A 17,928-nucleotide genomic window follows, 5' to 3' on the forward strand; every position below is an offset into this window, starting at 1 on the left:
TAACAATACACTGACATGGGGAATATGTTTCGTAGTTCCGAATACTATTGCACAAGAACTGATCCAAAAACTATCAAAGGATGACCTGAGCCATTTACATATATCATGGCAAGGTCTCCAAGCAACAAGGCCAAGCACCACTGTACCACAGCTACAAGAAAACTTTAGTGATTTACAGAGTTATAGAATGTTACAGAAGTTAATATATCTCAGTAATTCTTTCATAGAACTGGGAATTTATATGCCAGGTGTTCTGCCCAAAAGAACTTTTGTGTAGTTTGTATTTCTTTCTTAGAGCCATACATGTCCTATAAGAAACCTTCATAGTTCTTTCCTTGTTAATACTGTGTAACACTTTCTGTCTCTATAGTGGAGCATATCGCAACCATGTTTATGCTGCTCCCAGTGGGTTATTGCTGGCGCTCATTGCACCAGGGAAATCCTCAGTCAGCTAAATGAAGTGTCACTCGATTTATAGTGTGGCTGAGCAATACTCCACCTGCATAATCCCTGTTCTCCAAATCAAGGCGTTCACCCTTTTGCTCCTCATATATTGCTCCTTTACATGGTAGTGACTTATAATAGTGACACAAATGAATTCTTTTTAGTGGCTTATATAAGTATTCCATACACCCATTTGAGGAAATATATAGTTTTTTTTTTTGCAGATATGTTTATCAGATACAAAAGAATCATCTTTAAGCACATAAGTATATAAGTACATAAGAATGGAACTTTTTTATTTAAACAGTTATTTAAACTGTAACCTTCAAAAGTATGGACATGAGGTAACCACCTGAGCACTGATTCTTGTAGTATTGCCATGAAAAGAAGAACAAATTATACCACCAACTGTGCCTGATTAGTGCTGTTTTGTATGGAAACAAAACGTCATTGTCCGGCATCTTTTTACTGCTCTGAGAGAAGATTACTCTCCACGTTCTTGGCTTCTATTATCTGCCAAAAAGCAGTCAGGATTTGAAGTGCCTGTATTTTCCCGTTATTTGTGTTTTGCGGCAATTGGCTATGACTTTAACATGTGGGGTAATGAGACCATTTGGAGACAGAGAGTTTGCTAAGCTAATTGATTATTGTACAGACATGACCAAGCCACACATAAATATGTCATTGCCTTGTTAGGAAGTGACATGCATGAATGCCTCCTGCACACAATCAGTGGCTGTCAGCAGCACATGTCCGCACTGTCCACACACACTCCATTTTTTATAAGTGAGAGAAAAAAAAAAGAGAAAAAAACATGTTCATTGCTCATGTTTAAGTTTGGACATGTATATACTTTTGTTCTTTTTGAACTATAGTGAATACATCAAAATAAAACAAAATAACAAAGCATAGAATTACTCAGTGATCAAAAGTGTTAAAACTTTTTTTTATTATTATTTTAGATTCTTCATAGTAGGCTTGATGACAGTATTGCCATTTCCTTTACCAATTTAACAAAGGAGCCACTTGGGAAACAGTCTTCAAGAAATTACAGAAACTTCATTTACTACTTTTCTTAAATTTCATAAACTGTATGTAATGTATAAACTATTAGGTGGAGAGAGGGTGGAGAATTAAATTACATTTTATTAAATGTTTTATTATTGTAGTTTTATTTTAGAAATAAATTAATAGATAGGCAATGACATTATTAGTTTTCCTTAGGAAAAAAAATAATCAGGCTATATCCAGGTGTATTCCAAACCTGAGTGGTATTGCACATTTAAATTGAAACTTGTCTGTGTACATGGCAGGGTGTGGAGAAGTAGTGCATATGTTCCACAAAATCTCCCATAAGTTCTTGGCCATGAACTGAAATTCTAGCACTTTTAGTGACACTCAGAAAAAAAAAACTAGACAGAACCAGAACCTTAACTCCATTGTGGTCTTTAGACGCCTGCCAGATACTTGGCTTGTTCACAGTGCAGTTTCGTATACTATATCTGACCTGCTCTTCCCTTCCCATCTAGTTTCTACAGTGAAATTTTGGCTAACAGTGATGAACATTCGACCAATAACCACAAGTGTTTTGCCAAAGACTTTTCTCAGAAATAGATGTCACCCCTTGTTGCTACCAGTTGGGGTTTAGATGGAAGTGAAAAGTTGTCAAAGCTCTGCAGACAAGAAGGTCTGCTAGGCTAGAGTGACTGTGGGGAGGAGAAAATGAAGGTGTGAACAGTTTTACTGCACATATCACACTTTTGCTTTTCCTTCAACAGAATGACTGTTTAGAAAGAGAGGCCTTCTCAGAGTGAAACATGTTGCCTAAAAAGGATTGTTCAGATTTTTTGCTAAACTGTCAACTCACATCTGTTCAGAGCCGGTTTACACACTGCCTGAACGATCACCCTCCACCGGCCATATAAACAAGTTCCCCAAGCGAGTGTGTCGTAGTTGGCCCTGACATTGTCTGCCTATGCCAGAGTCAGTTACAATTGCAGGGCAGACAGAAAAAGCAGCTGTAAATAATCTGTACTTCCACTGCTATATTTTCACCCACCAATTGAAACATCCCTTTATTTTGTCTCATAGGTTCATGAAGAATGGTGGTTCTGTCGTTGATGCAGTTACGTGGCAACAGTAGGTATTCTAACCTTTCATTTTTCTACACTTAATCTAATTGCAGTTTACTCTCTGGAGCAATGGAAAACAGGTCTATAAATGTACCGCTAGCTGATTACCTCTGAAATTACCTATTTAAAAGCATAACCAAATAGAAGAGTCTATATTTGTAACTTTAGATTCAAATAATGTACCACTTGGTAATACAGAACTCTTCCTCAACCATTTCACACTCCAAAATCACCAAACTGCAAAACTACTTCTAACCACTTGCTCTGTATACCTCAGTCCATAATTGCTGACACCTGTTTGATGGGAAAGTGTGCTAGGAGGTAAAGCACACACTCCCTCCAAAAACATGCACACCTAATTTAGTCCTTTCTTCCTAATCACATTAGGAACAATTACTTTGATGTGATGCAAAATACTTTACCCTTGTCTGCATCTGGTTCCTATAGAAGTCAAGCTAGCTAAAATCAAACATTTGTTTTTAAATTTCTGTATACTGACACACCAGTTTACATCTGTTTTGTTGGTTGATTTTGTTTATTTCTAAGCAATACATTGTGCAGAATGTGTATGTGAACAAAAAAAAAGAATGATAACAGAAATGTGAGTGCCAATATTCCGTAGGCTGTCATGGGGTGTAGGTGCTGCCATTATCGTCAAAAGGTTTCGGTCGTGCGGTTGGATTTCATCAGTATGAAACCAAGAATAGTGTTTAGGTAATTGCACTAGACTTCATCTTGAAGCTAAAACAGTTTGTAGTTAGTTCAACAGAATTGCTCTCACTCACTTGTTTCAGTAAGCGTTTTATCCTGGTCAGGGTCATGGTGGATCCGGAGCCTATCCCGGGAACACTGAGTGTGAGGTGGCAATACACCCTGGATGGGATGCCAGTCCATCTCAAGGCATCATGCACACATGCATTCGCATACACTTTCGCACCTAGAGGCAATTTAGTGTAGCCAGTCCACGCACTGGCATGTTTCTGGGAGATGGAAGGAAAACCACATGGACAACATGCAGAAAAACTCTACACAGACAGTAACCCGAGCTCAGGATTGAACCTGGGGCTGTGAGGCTGTAACGACACCCACTGTGCCACTGTGCAACTCTCCAGAATTGCTCCTAAGCTAAGTTGGCCCTTGTAGTCATCAAATCTTTTATCTTCAGGTTGTAACTATCTCATTCTTATTGTAAAGTGAGTAGGACATATATTTTATATGAGCATTTGTTTCCTTTTCCATCCAAATCGGTTGTGCATACAGATGTGTTTCTAAGATATTAATTATAACTTTTAATTAAGAAAATGCCCTCTTTTCTATAAGAAAAAAAGGCTTGATCAGGATCTTTAATAAGTAAGCAGTACGTTGAGCTTTTTTGTTGAAGACCAACATTCTGAGTGGTCTGAGGTGCTTAAGCGCTAAAAGGAAGATCTTTCTGTAGTATTTTTTCTCTGGTGTTTCTGAGACAGCATGGCAGTGTGTGGAAGAGAACTTTTTGAATGGATTTTTTCTCGAAGCTTGTTTTAGTCAGCATGTCTTTGAACAGTATTTGGATGTATTTCAACAATTACTTGGATGCCCAAAAGTGGTGAAACCAGGTTACAGTTACGGAAATGGCCATTCTCTGCAGAACTTTACCTCAAGGGAAGCTAAAGATCACTGCAGGCTGCCGGAGACACACACAGGGCAGTGAGTTGCAGGTCATGGAACGTTTCTCTTTGTTTCACACTATGAGGAATCACAGGTGCTGTTAGCTTAATATGCTCCCCATGGAGGTGGGAATGGGACAAGTCTCCTTCCAGATAATTACTTATTCTACAAAGCTTTATTTATAAGTATTGCTACTTGCTCATTTTCCTAATGTCAATTTGATTTGTGACATATGGTTCATTTGTGAGTTGTCAATTTTTTAAGCATCGTTTTATTCTTAAATTCTTGCAGTAGGTAGAGCTCATAATTTCTGCATTACGTGTATGCAATATTTAAAAAGACCTAAAAATATAAGGGCATGTGTGGGTTTGCTTTATCCCCCTCAGTTAGGTCATCTCTGTCTGTAGAGAGACAGTGGGTTTGGAGAGCTTTATTCCTAACCTACCAGAGTGGACTCATTAATCCAGAGGTTAGCCCTAAATAAGGGAAACAGAATGAAAAAGCGGTGTCATTGGAATTAAAAACACACCACACACACTGGCAAATTCAAACCATATGCTTTCACACATTTACCTTTGGGATTATACAGTTATTATTCAGCTGGGACACCTTGACTTCCACCTTTCATGACCTACTGAAATACAGCATGTATTTAAGTTAGGCGTTTCCTTGACCAAAATTCGTCCTTGGTTGACTCTTTTTTTTACCTGAATTATAAATAATACAATAGACTGTTGAGAATAGCCACAGAGCTTTTCTTATCCAGTATCAACAACTTTCTGTTCTCTTATATGTAGACTCACTATTTTGCAGTATGAAACACATGCAAAGTATTAACATTTCTTTCTTAGCTCTCTCTCTCTCTCTCTCTCTCTCTCTCTTTCTCTCTCTGCCTCTCATTTTTCAGTTCTCCAGTATTTTTATAGAAATGTACAATACATTCAAAATACAGCCAACATTGTCTGTGGGTCGATCCCTACTGTAACACACACCCTGATCCTGAAATACCACTAATGCAGAGACATGAGCTAAAGATAATGAGGAAGTCAGGCTGAGTCCATGTTTAGTAATGTTTGAAATGTAAGGATAATGAAGATTGGATCACTTCACAGTTGTGCAGCCCCAGTCCCAGTGAGACTGTAAATTGTGAGGGTCACTGTCAACACATGCCTAACAGTTCATCTCTCTAAGACTTTCCAATGATTTGCTCAGAAAGAGTTCACAGAAGCCTCCTGCTTTCCTGGCCCATTCACCAGCTGGTCAGCACCATCGCTACTTCAGTCTGACCTGTTCTCTCCTCACTTGACATGACCAGAGTTAACTAAACGCAACTCTGCATCTTGTCCACCCATCTGTCTTGACATCTTAATATACTTCACATTCTAAATCTGTTAGCAGTTCTGTTCAGAAACCTTTCCCAAAAGCATCACAGCACAGAGGTCATCATTAAATGGCATCACACTGAACACCCTCTCTTGCAGTTAAGGTCTTAATATTTATGATGCTTTTGGGGAAGTAGGCTTTTAATTGTTATAGCTTTTCGTCAAATTGAGCATGGTATTGGGGTTGGCATTGTACATTGTCTATGTCTTGTAAACCAGTGCCACTATCAGTATCTATATCTGTTTAGTGCTCCAAATATCTGCATCAGTATTCAGATTCAAACCTCAAGTGGGTGTGGCCTAAACCAGAAGTTTTTTGTTTGTTTGTTTGTTGTAAATATGAAGCCTACCACTATGCCCCTGGAAACACTGGAAAAAAAACAGAGGTACATGAAGCCAATATAAACAAACCTGTAGCCTAATTTAAACCATGTGACCCTCACTAGGCAGTTACTAAAGATGAATGAATGAATGCTGTAAATGCATTGCATTTATGTTAATGAGCGTGGACTTCGGTTGTCCTCTAAACTTCTTATCTGACCTCTTGCGTGCATGAAAGTAGCAGCCTACCTTTTTATTATTGAATCCTGTGGGATCCCAGGCCTGATGCACACCTTTAATCTTAATCAACTTTCAGGCAAGCTTTCTAAAAACAACAAACAACAAAAAAAAGAATAATGCACCTCCTGTCTGTATCTGCATTTGTGTCTGTTCATTCCTAATAATTTATTCATATTAGGTTACATCACTACTATGTGTCTTCAGAATGCCCTTACTGTGCTGGCTCTTATATGTCTTTTATTGAATGATGCAATGATGTAATTCTTACTGAGTTGTACTCTGATCTGCAGTTTTTACATCGATCGGCGTGTGACTAAAGTGGAGGACTTTTTGAAGACACGCCTTCTGGACACCCTGACAGACCAGATCACAAAGGTGTTAAAGGTGAGATTCTCTACAAGAAAGTGTTTGCAATAATGGAAGTCATATTGCTGATTGTTGTTCCTGCTATATGAGGAGAGTATGTTGTGGGCTGCTGGTTTATTATTATGTTCTTCCCTAGCACCAAAGACCTAGGTTTGTTACGGTCTGGCACTCAGAGGCAGTAAACTCCCACTTGTCCTCATTAGCTCCTTGCTTCTTATTTATCACACTGTGCCCTTTCTCTTGGGTGCAGCATCCTAACAAGCTGTAGTCGGGGTGGGCTATTGCTAAGGGAGCAAGGGTTAAGGCACAGTAGGGGAGTGGGGCTTTGAGCAGGAGTTTCAACTTACTTAATTTGTTTCTGTGCCACATCACACCCTTGCTGTTTTAGGAACAGCACCTCTGGGGCTATGTTGTGCCGGGTTTCAAAAGAAGGCCCTCTCCCATGACTCTTTATCTCTAAATACACAGGTATCAGGTTTTACATTTGTGGGGCACATCTGGAAGAGTGTTCCCAATAAAGCAAAAAAAAGGAAAAAAGGAAAAAAAACTGACTCAATTTACAAACATCAAGTAAATAAAAGCATTCGTTGTTCTTTTGAGGTTAATTCATAACCGTTATCAGTTATGACATCAGAACAACAGTTAAGGTCAAGAGCTTGTTACAGCCAACTTTTAAAAAGACAGATTTATCAAATTAGTCATGTCACACTCATACATAAAGATGTGTCCAAAAAGATATGTTAGGATATATAGGCTCTTGGCCACTTTCTGGCAAATAAGAAAAGTATACGGTCCCCATTCTTGAATGTTTGGTGTGTTCTGAAACGTTAGACATGGTTGCCAGCCTTAATGAAAGCCAACTCATATTCTGTGCCTCTCTAACAGCATGTATAATATGGGAAATATTTCCCAAGTTTCATTTAGCATTATTAACACTGAACAGAGCCTAATCTTTAATTCTGGGTGGATATTAAATATAACAATAATTTATTTTGTCCTTGTTATCATTTAAGATCATGGTGAGGTCCTCCAGTGATGTTACATGGAGTTAAAATCAAATTAGGAATTCAATAAGAAATGAAACACTTTTAAACAAACATAAAGCAACATACTGTAAATATTGTATGTAATGATGATTTGGAAACATGATTATATTGTACTATATGCACTATAATAACTATAACTGAACCTTAGGAATATTAAAGATTTGTATGTTGTGTATTATCAAGTACTTAGGGATAATCGATTAAGAATAAACCAGCAAATATTCTACAGGAATAAAGATAAATAAAGAAGGTGTTTGAAAGAAATGTGACTGAATATGTTAATTCTAATGTAAAATTCTGCTCAGTCTTTTGTGGCACTCATGCAGTCTGGAGTCCCCAAATTGCAAGTGTCTATGGATTTGCCCTAATGTCAAGAGATCTCAAGTGCAAGAGAGCATAATTGGCCATGCTGTCTGGGTGGGAGGGGTGACCTTGCTCTCTCCATCACAGATGTCTGTCTATACAGAAGAGTCTTTATGACGTTTTGTGGGCAGAAGTTTAAAATTGTATGATAGGAGTGCTAAATAAAATAAACTTTAAAAAAAAAGGTGGCAAATACCAACACAGTGATTTGCCAGTTTATCAGGTACATGTACAGCTCCAGCATCACACAAACTGTTACACAAACTACTACATTTACTTACTACATAAGTTATAAATTATGTAATTGTGATGTGTGATATAATTAATAGCAACGTGATATAATTAATAGTAAGTAGTAATTACTTACTACATAAGTTATAAATTATGTAATTGTGATGTGTGATATAATTAATAGCAATGTTGACAGTGTTCAAATGAGCATTGCATGTGCAAAATAATTTATTTTAGTGGCTTGGCATTATTGGTGATGCTAATTCTAGCATCTACCAGACAGCTGTCATTCTGGGCTCTTCAAGCAGAACTATTTAAAAATACTGAGTAAGCAAAGCAAAAAAATCTACCAGTGACAGGCAATCCTGCGAACAAAGATTAGAGGACTGAAAGGAGGATGGCAAGACTTGTGCAAGCAAAACAAGCAAATCACAGCTGTATTAAACACTGGTGTGCAGAATGTCATTTCAGATTGCATCATTGATCAGACATTGTCTTGAATGGCCTACAACAGCCAAAGCCCATGCTGGATGTCAATGTTGTAAGACAAGCACAATACAAACCAGACTGTTGGTGGAGTGGGAAAAACAACTACTTGGATTAATTCAAGCACGTTATGCATATGGAATGATCATAAACAGCATGAATCCACAGTGCCATCCTGTTTGATGTCAGAAGTACAGACAGGTGATGTGAGAGTGTTTTCATTGCAGACATTAGTGCCCCTAATACTAAACAATTGTGAACAACATGGTGTATCTTAACACTGGTTCTGACCAGGTTTATGGCTAGTTTATCAACACTCAAATAGACAAATCCAACATGATACTGCATCATGTCACAATGCACCACCACCACCACATGGTTTCAGGAATGTGTCAGTGAGTTTTCATTGCCTCAGTGGCCTGTATAGTCTCTGGATCTTGACCCAGTGAAGCATCTTTGGGGGGAGGTGGAACACACTATTTACAGCAAGTCCACACAGCTGTCCAATTTACAGCAAATGTGCAGTGCAATTATTTCCGTATGGTGCAAAATTTCTGCACATTGTCCTGCAAGAATCCATATGCAGGCAAACATATGTTGTTCTGAAGGCCAAAGCTGTGCAGTATGCTTCTAGGTAGATGTATATGTGTCTACCTAAGTATACTCAAACTCAACATATAACTTAAGCTTTAGTTACTAAATTTAAAGTATTTATAAATGTGATTTTTTCCCCCTTTGTGTAGATTGTGAAGATGCATGCTCCCGACAAGAGGGTGTGGTTGGGAGGAGTTGGTCCTGCATGGGCTGGAGGCATCAGCAATTTGTCAGACACATTTGCAGCTGGACTATTGTAAGTAACATACCATCATCCAATTAAGCCAATAATAATGAGATTTTAACCCAGCTTTTTAATACTAATACTAATACTAATACTAATACTACTGAAGCACAGTACTGTTACTTGCTTGATTCTTCTTATATATATATATATATATATATATATATATATATATATATATATATATAGATAGATAGATAGATATAGATATACATACATCTATATTGCATTGTCTAAGCAGTTGACTATATTTATAGAATTAGAGAATTAGTAAAAATATATATTGAATATACAAGGTGTCTCATGAAACCAACATCCCTGGAAAAAAATTAAAAAAGCAAAACAAAAGCTTTTATTTACAGAAGTTGCTCGATATGTTCATCATTATGAGTGGTTCAGTATCATGCTTTCAGGATGTCCGTCCATTTGTCCTTCTGTGTATCTGTCTGAGATTCTCAATAGTGCAGTATCTCAAGAATGAGTTATTGAATGTCTGTAACCGGCAGATGAACTGATTAAATTTTGGATTTGATACAAACAGGATCAAGGTCACAGCAAGACAAGATGTCTGAAAAGGTTTTTCTTCCTTCCTGTTTGTTGTACAAAGATGTTACTTAGACATGTTCAGGATGTTCAGATGTTCCAAAAGTTGGCTAGCTACAATTTTTGCCATTGGATCGTCTGTGTGTCCATTTGTAGGTTTGTCCGTCTGTGTGTCTATCCAAGATTCTCGTTAGAACGGTATCTGAAGAACGAGTGGTTGAATGTTTTGTCATTGTCATTTGAATGTGTCTTGTAACCAGAAGATGAACCGATTAGATTTTTGAATTGATCCAAATGGGGTCAAGGTCACAGCAAGGTCAAATGTCTGAAATAGATTTGCTTCAATGGCTTTATTCCTGTTCGAAGTATACTTTAAGGGTATTTCTGGTATACAAATTAGTAACCACAAGTAAGACTTGTGGTTGAGGCATCCCCATTGATGCCATTGGTGTTAAGTTCTACTTGTTTTTCAATACACAAATTGCTATAAGTACAGTTATTTGAAATTTTTTTATTATTATTTTATATTTTAATAAATATAAAAATATGCAGTAACCCTGTGATGCTGGACTTATGGGAAATCCTGTGTTTTATATATTATGGTGTGTGTACTGAGTGATATTCTTTTTTTTCTTAGGTGGCTAAACACTCTTGGCATTTCTGCAATGCAAGGAATTGATGTAGTACTTCGACACTCTTTTTTTGACTATGGTTACAGTCATCTAGTGGACCAACAATTCAATCCTCTACCTGTAAGTTAAAACTTAATCATTGTTTCACAAATGTACATTATATCATAATACATACACAGTAAGCAAATAACAAATTTCTTTATCTGATGTTTAAATTATGACAAAAATCATTATGTCTGTTCAATATGATTGCAATAATTCAGATGAAGTTTGATTGCCTGAATGTCATATACAGAATACACAGTATAATAACTACAATACAGGTGGACACATATTGGCATTATAAAAGCTTATTCAACATTGGATATATTTCTGTGTAGCAAGTATTATAACCAACTGATTATTTTGTTATTTTTCTGTCTTACCTAGACAGGCAAATACGGAAAATATTTCCTAGTATAAAAAATGGAGAACCTCTGCTTTTAGGGTAAACAAATTAGTGCAATGTTAATAATGGTTAGAGACCCTGAAGCTATACTCTGTGCCTTGTGAAACCCTTTCAGTCACATGAGCTGAGTGTGTGAGACAGTTCCTTTTCAGTCTGATGCCTAGACACTTTGCAGCCTTTTCCCGTGGGACCTATTAGCCAAGATGAAAGGTGTTTAATGGTGTTGAATACTGGGCAGCTGATGTGAGGTGCACTGAAACTCTAACCCTCTGTCAAATACCCCAGGACAGTGCCACCTGCCCCCACCATTGCCCCCTAAACATGTCTGCTTCACTGTGTGTGTGTGTGTGTGTGTGTGTGGAACTGCGAGATACTAACAGACATGCAACCTGAGCCTGGACCACTCCACAGGTTGCAAATACAACGACATACAGCTCCTTTATGTTAGCAGGTCAGACCGGCTCTAGCTACCGTACTGTGTACCTCAGTCTTGCACATTTTCTAGTGGTGAGCCTCGTAGACAGAGCAAACAGAAGACTTCAATTAAAATTCAATTTTATTTTGTGAACTCCTACTGTGCCTTGCCTATAAAACAGCTTAAAAGGCTCAGAGAATTGTAGTGCCATAAGTACAATGCCTTAGGGCAAAAGCCCATTTCTTTTATGGTGACTTTTCCTTCTTTCCTTTGCTTCATCACTCAACTGTTTTATATAGATGTGTTTGAACAGTCCCAAAATAGTAAGGAAGGGCTTTCATGTTATTATTTTTCCTTCTCTTTTGTTTTGACTATAGCATAAAGCCTAAAAGATATTTTGAAGTAGAATTCACAGTAATAATGATTTCACTGTACGATTTTTACTATTGAATATCAATGATAGTAAATGCTGGAAATCAGGAGAAGGATTTGAGTTTCATTTAACACTGTAGTATTGTTGGTAGGAAAATACAAATATGAAAGTGTGTCTTGAAGAAACTTTGATTCAAAATGGCAAAAAAGAATAGAAAAAAACATAAAACAGGAAGCATCTGGACTGACTGGCTCAGGATGAGACTATCTCACCTTTCATAATAGTTGTGCTGCAGCTTAACCTAATACAGTGCAGCTTTATGTCAGAATAAGGAATTAGTGCAGGTTCTTTTTAATAGGCCACTATCATGGCAGCAGCACCAACTCTTGATCAACTCAAGCTAGTCTGTCACTTTTCAAATTATGTATTAATAGGCGATATAGGTTATCTTAAATAAGGCAAAAAGTGAAAGGCAAAGAATAAATGAATGGAAAACACACATTTTGCTCTAGATTCAAAAATATTGTATGTAAATGTCTAATTCAAAAGCTATGTCCCAGTCTGGATGAGGTTCTGAAGTACAATCTGTCAGCCTCTCCACAGGAACACTTGTAATATTCCAAGTTATCCTAATCAAGTCCATCTATACATGATCATCCTTCAAAATTGTACACAAGTTCGTTTATACATCCAATATAAATTTGTTCTCAGGCTCGACTTTCATCAAATCATCTTCATTTTTGCTCGTTGGAAAGTCATTTTCCTTCTCTTGGTTCAATATCTCCGGTCGTTGCTGGGAAGAGCCACCTCCTGCTGCGATCACAATGCTTTAAACATAGCTGGGTGTCTGTGGTGACTGCCAGACTTCCCACTGTGAGAATTCGCAACAGGCCCAACCTGTCGGCCTGTAGAGAAATTTATGTCCAGACGCACTCTCTTTAATCATTTAGTCAGTCCTGCAGTGCTAGTCCAGGATATTTCCCTCCCCATCCTTCTCTATCCAACCCCAAAAAACACTGACCTCCTCTTCCAAGTCCCTTAGCCAACCGTTTTCCATTTTGCCTTTCTACTCTCTTCAGTTTCTCATTTTCTCTGTATTCTTTTGGCTATAAAATGATGTAAAGTATGTGAGGTAACTGTTGTCACAATCTGTCATCAGTGGGACTTATTAATACTAAGATATCTGGTAATAGGTCAGATTGTTCAGGATTTAGTCATGTGTCATTTCATCTGGAAATGTAATTACTAACTTTTCGTACATATACAGTTGGGTGAATTGTTGAGAATTGGGTAATGCTTTAAATTAAGATTCCCTTATATAATTAAAATATAATTTACATTTACAAAGTAGCTAACATTTGTATTAATTAATGATGATTTTTTTAAAAAGCCCAAAAATCAACATCTGCATTTACTGCTGCATTAACCATCAGTGAGTAAAATTCGGTACACAATGGCCAATATGAACCAAAAGCCTTAATTAACACATTTGTCATTAACTGGCAAAAGGCTTAATAACAAGTTCCAGTATTGATACCTAAAGACCAGAGTTTAATTAGTATTCAATATCTAGTTAAATGCTATAATTTAATTTTGATCATTTATGTGGACTAAACTTTAGTCATGGATTGAATAAACATTAGTCAATGCAGGTGTACTTAGTTACCAGTAAGACAAACACCAATTAATATGTGATGTAATGTGATACTTCGTAACATTACAGATGATTTTAATGCTGAAGTTTATCCTTTGTTAATGTTAATGTTAAAGGAGCATTGCTGCCTCACAGCTCCAGGGTCTCTGGTTTGATCCTGAGCTCAGGTTACTGTCTGTGTGGAGGATCACATGTTCTCCCAGTGTTTATGTGGGATTCCTCTGAGTTCTTCAGTTTCCTTCCACTGTCTGACAACATGCAGTTAGGCAGACTGGCTACGCTAAATTGTCCTTAAGTGTGAAAGGGTGCATGGTGCCCTGCAATGGACTAGCGTCCCATCTGGGTGAATTCTCCCGCTTTGCATCCAGTGTTACCGGGATAGGTTCCAGATCCACCATGATCCTGACCAGGATAAAGTATTTACTGAAGATGAATGAATGAATGAATGAATGAATGAATGAATGAACAAATAAATGAATGAGTCTTTAAATAAAGTGTACTGTATGCAGGATGGAGACTTTTCAATTATTGCACTGCATTTATTTACTGTATATTACAGCAGTAGTATTGTCCAGAATTTTAGAGCACATTCATGTCCCCACTTCATAAATACTATAATTTTTTATTTTAATGGATATAAAACTTAATGACTTTTTGACAGCTGAGAAATATTATGAATCCAGTCACTGCACACAAATATACCACAGGTCTGTCTATAGGAAAGGCTGGCTCGGTGTAGGCATTCCTGAGGTTTATTAGTACCATAGTGCTGGGAATCGCTGTCCAACACACCTTCCACACTCCTGATGCCCACTGGCGGACAAGTGCAGCCATCTGGTCATCCATCTTTCCAAGAATCATAACATATAAATGTGCAGTAACTGCTTTTCTTTAGGGTGAATCCAGAGCCAATTCCACGCTGAGAGGCAGGAATATACCCTGGATGGGATGCCGATACATCACAGGGCACGATGTACACACACATGCACACATTCATTCATACCTATGGATGTTTAGAGTAGTCAATTCACCTACCACACTGCTTTTGGAAGGTGAAAGGAAACCAGAGAACCTGGAAGAAACCTTTGGGGAGAGTATGCACAGAAACTCTGCACAGCCAGCTCAGAGTTGCACCAGGGACCCTGGAGTTGTGAGGCGGCAATGATACTATTGCACCATATACAGTATACATATATATATATATATATATATATATATATATATATATATATATATATATATATACATACATATTTATTTATTTATTTATTGTGAGTAGTATATACTGTATGTGGAGCACAGAGAGACTGTCCTACTGCTAAGACTAACTTTTGCCCTGCTAGCCATAGCAGATCCTATACAGTACTTGCTGCCGGAGCAAATTAAGTTAATGTTTCCCTGAAAAAGGAGCCTTTAAATGATCCCATATGCAGGATTGCATGGGAACTTCCTGATTCACATATTCTGCTCTGAATTCTTTCAATTAGGTGTTGAAATTGAAAAGTAATGAGAATTTTTAAGGACAATTGTCAAGACAGTCACTGACAGTGATGGTTCAATTTACACCATTCTTAGCCTGTTTGTATATATTTTTTAATTATTGCTCAGTGTGTTCAACTCTCAAATACAAAACGCATTTATAGGAGCATATCATATTTGGCTATGATGTTGACAAGAGGCACATGACATTCCTTCTATTCAAACTGTTGCGAAAGTGATTAAAGCGGACCTCTGTTAGCATCCATGGTACACAAGTACTATATGTGAATTTTATATTTGTTATATTTATTATATTGTTATATTATATTTATTTATATTGTTATATTTATATTTGTTATATTAGACCTAATTAGATGAATTTCATCATCACTCACTAACAAAGTGCTAAGTTCCTTTAACAGCTAGTACATTGTACAATATTAGATTTGTGAAGAACATGTTCCTTGATCTTTTGTTTACAGTGTTATATATTCACAGGAAAGTACAAAGGTGCATTTAGTTGTCGTCTTTGACATGACATGACATGAATAGCAAATGTTCATCATATTGCCTTGAATTCAGTCAAGCATTTTGTTGTCGTCAAAAGAGAAATGCTTCTCTTCTTTGTTGTTCCATGCTTATAAAAGGAAAAGCTTCCAAACAATATCTGTAGTGATATTTCTCCAATTGGCCGTCCAAGAAAATGTCTCTTTCAATAAAAGGCTGAGGCATGGGTGGGCTTGTTTAACCACAGGATAAAAGAGCACACATCTCCTTCAGTCCCTCCAGCAGAGGAGGCTAATATGAGAAAGGCACACTACAGCTGTGACTCTCTATTTGTTTTTCACACTTTTCATCTCTAATTTCCGGCGAATATGTCAATCTTGCCACACTAATTTTCTTTCAGATTTGAAATACACTAGGATGAATAGCTTGCCACCTGCAGCCAAATAAACACAGTGTCCTTTCTTTGTATTTGAACCAGAATCATCCTGCATAAGAATCACTTTTCATCTTAAATGTTGACCTTCTTCTAATAGAGCAGCATATATTAACCTAACATGTGTGTTGACGTGCTGGTTCCTGTACAAACAAGTCAGTAGGTCATTTTTTGTAACATGTGGTATATTTGTATGTTGTTGTTGTAGGATTACTGGCTGTCTCTGCTCTTTAAGCATTTGGTGGGTCCCAGGGTGTTGGCAGTGCAAGTTGCTGGGCTCCAAAGGAAGCCACGTCCAGGGAAAGTGATCCGAGACAAGTTACGCATCTACGCACACTGTACAAGCTTTACCAAGTAGGTTTACTACTGTGTCCCTTAGAAGTGCTTACAGAATTTATTGGAAATTTTTTGTCAGATTTTTAACACTATACGCTCCATATTTATACCAAAGCAGTTGGATCGGTCAACCCTTAAGTATTCCCTCCATCAAATTTTAGTGTGTGAGTGATGTATGTTTGTTTCCCCCATAGACCAAAGCCTCAGTTATTTGAGAACACAGCCCATAGTGGTTTACACTGTACTTCATATCTGCTTATGCTCAAGCACATAAATTACTGGCTCCAGACACCCTCTTTTTCAGAATGACTGCCCATAAAATTTAACAAGTATCAATTATCAAATATGCAGGGGCCTTTTCTACTGTCACTGAGTTGATGAAAGGAAGTAGAAGCCTTTATCCAAGCATCCCAGTATTAGGACAATAGGAGGGTCTGTCTCTAGAACAGATAAAAAATGCCACCATCCCCTTTGATGGTTATCATTTACTCTAGGATGATGTACATAGGGCTTGCTAGCTTGTCAGCAGCAGTGTAGGCTTACTGACCACAGTCCTCCTCCTGTCTCAGCTCAGTTACACACCTCCTCCCCTCTCCTCCTCCGCCCGAGCTTCTTGTTCTCTCATCTATTTAATATGATAAACTATATGAAAAACAGTAATGTGGTTTTTTATGGTTCTGCAATCCCCCAGTATCACTATGATGAACATCATCATAATGTCAGTGTGTACAGTAAAGTACAATAAAGTGTCACTGATTGGTCTGTTAGATTATAGGAGGCCTAAGGATGCTGTTTTATGGGCATGAAATTGTTGGAGGAAGGATGTACAGTATATATCAGATACCAAGAGGTAACCTGAGGGCATAGACTGTATTACTGTTTCAGACTAAAGCAGTGTAAAGATGAAAGGCTCATGCTGCTCGCAATAATACTAATAATAATCTTACTGATGTATACTCATTAGTATAGTTTGGGATTTATTGCATTTATCTTGCAATCTGTTTGAGCAGCAAAGTGACTTTGCTTTTTATGGTACCAAAGTGACTGAATTGAAAAAGCCATAAAACAAAACGTCATAAAAGCATATTTTCATTCTGGTAGTGACTGGATAACTCATCATGTGTGTATACAAAAATCCACCAACCCCATCCCCCAACCCACACACACAAACATACACATGCGTATATGCGTACATACAGTTTATATACATGTACATGGGAAAAACTAAAGGAAAACCACACCTAATGTGTCTTAGTAGGCTCAGTAAGATGTGGGCCACCACAGGCTGCCAGAGCAGCATCAGTGTACCTTAGCACAGATTCTGCAAGTCTCTGGAACTGTGTTGAAGGGATTCTTCAAATAGATTTTCCCTAAGTTGGTGTTTTGATGATGGTAGTGTAGAGTGCTATGTAACATGTAGGTCCAAAATCTTTTATAGGTGTTCAGTTGAGTTGAAATCTGATAACTGCAAAGGCCAGAGCATATGATTTACATCATTTTCATACTCATCAAACCATTTGTTGAGTCCTGTGGATGCGGGCATTGCCCTCAGGATAGAAATGTTTCATTATAGGATAAAGGTTTTCAGCAAAAGATAGATAGATAGATAGAT

At 37.5% G+C, this 17,928-nt stretch overlaps 1 protein-coding gene across 2 annotated transcripts in view; it reads left to right on the forward strand.

Moving 5' to 3' along the window:
• Positions 1-17,928, forward strand: part of hpse2 (heparanase 2) — a 53,901-nt gene that overhangs the window by 24,367 nt on the left and 11,606 nt on the right. For both annotated transcript variants that reach the window (XM_034303174.2, XM_026944420.3), the window contains exons 6-10: positions 2,536-2,583; positions 6,457-6,550; positions 9,402-9,508; positions 10,677-10,791; positions 16,189-16,334. In XM_034303174.2, the coding sequence (XP_034159065.2) occupies positions 2,536-2,583; positions 6,457-6,550; positions 9,402-9,508; positions 10,677-10,791; positions 16,189-16,334 (510 nt within the window). The remainder of the gene's footprint in view (positions 1-2,535; positions 2,584-6,456; positions 6,551-9,401; positions 9,509-10,676; positions 10,792-16,188; positions 16,335-17,928) is intronic.

The sequence above is a fragment of the Pangasianodon hypophthalmus genome, chromosome 3 (assembly GCF_027358585.1).
Source record: "Pangasianodon hypophthalmus isolate fPanHyp1 chromosome 3, fPanHyp1.pri, whole genome shotgun sequence".
NCBI classification, from domain to species: domain Eukaryota; kingdom Metazoa; phylum Chordata; class Actinopteri; order Siluriformes; family Pangasiidae; genus Pangasianodon; species Pangasianodon hypophthalmus.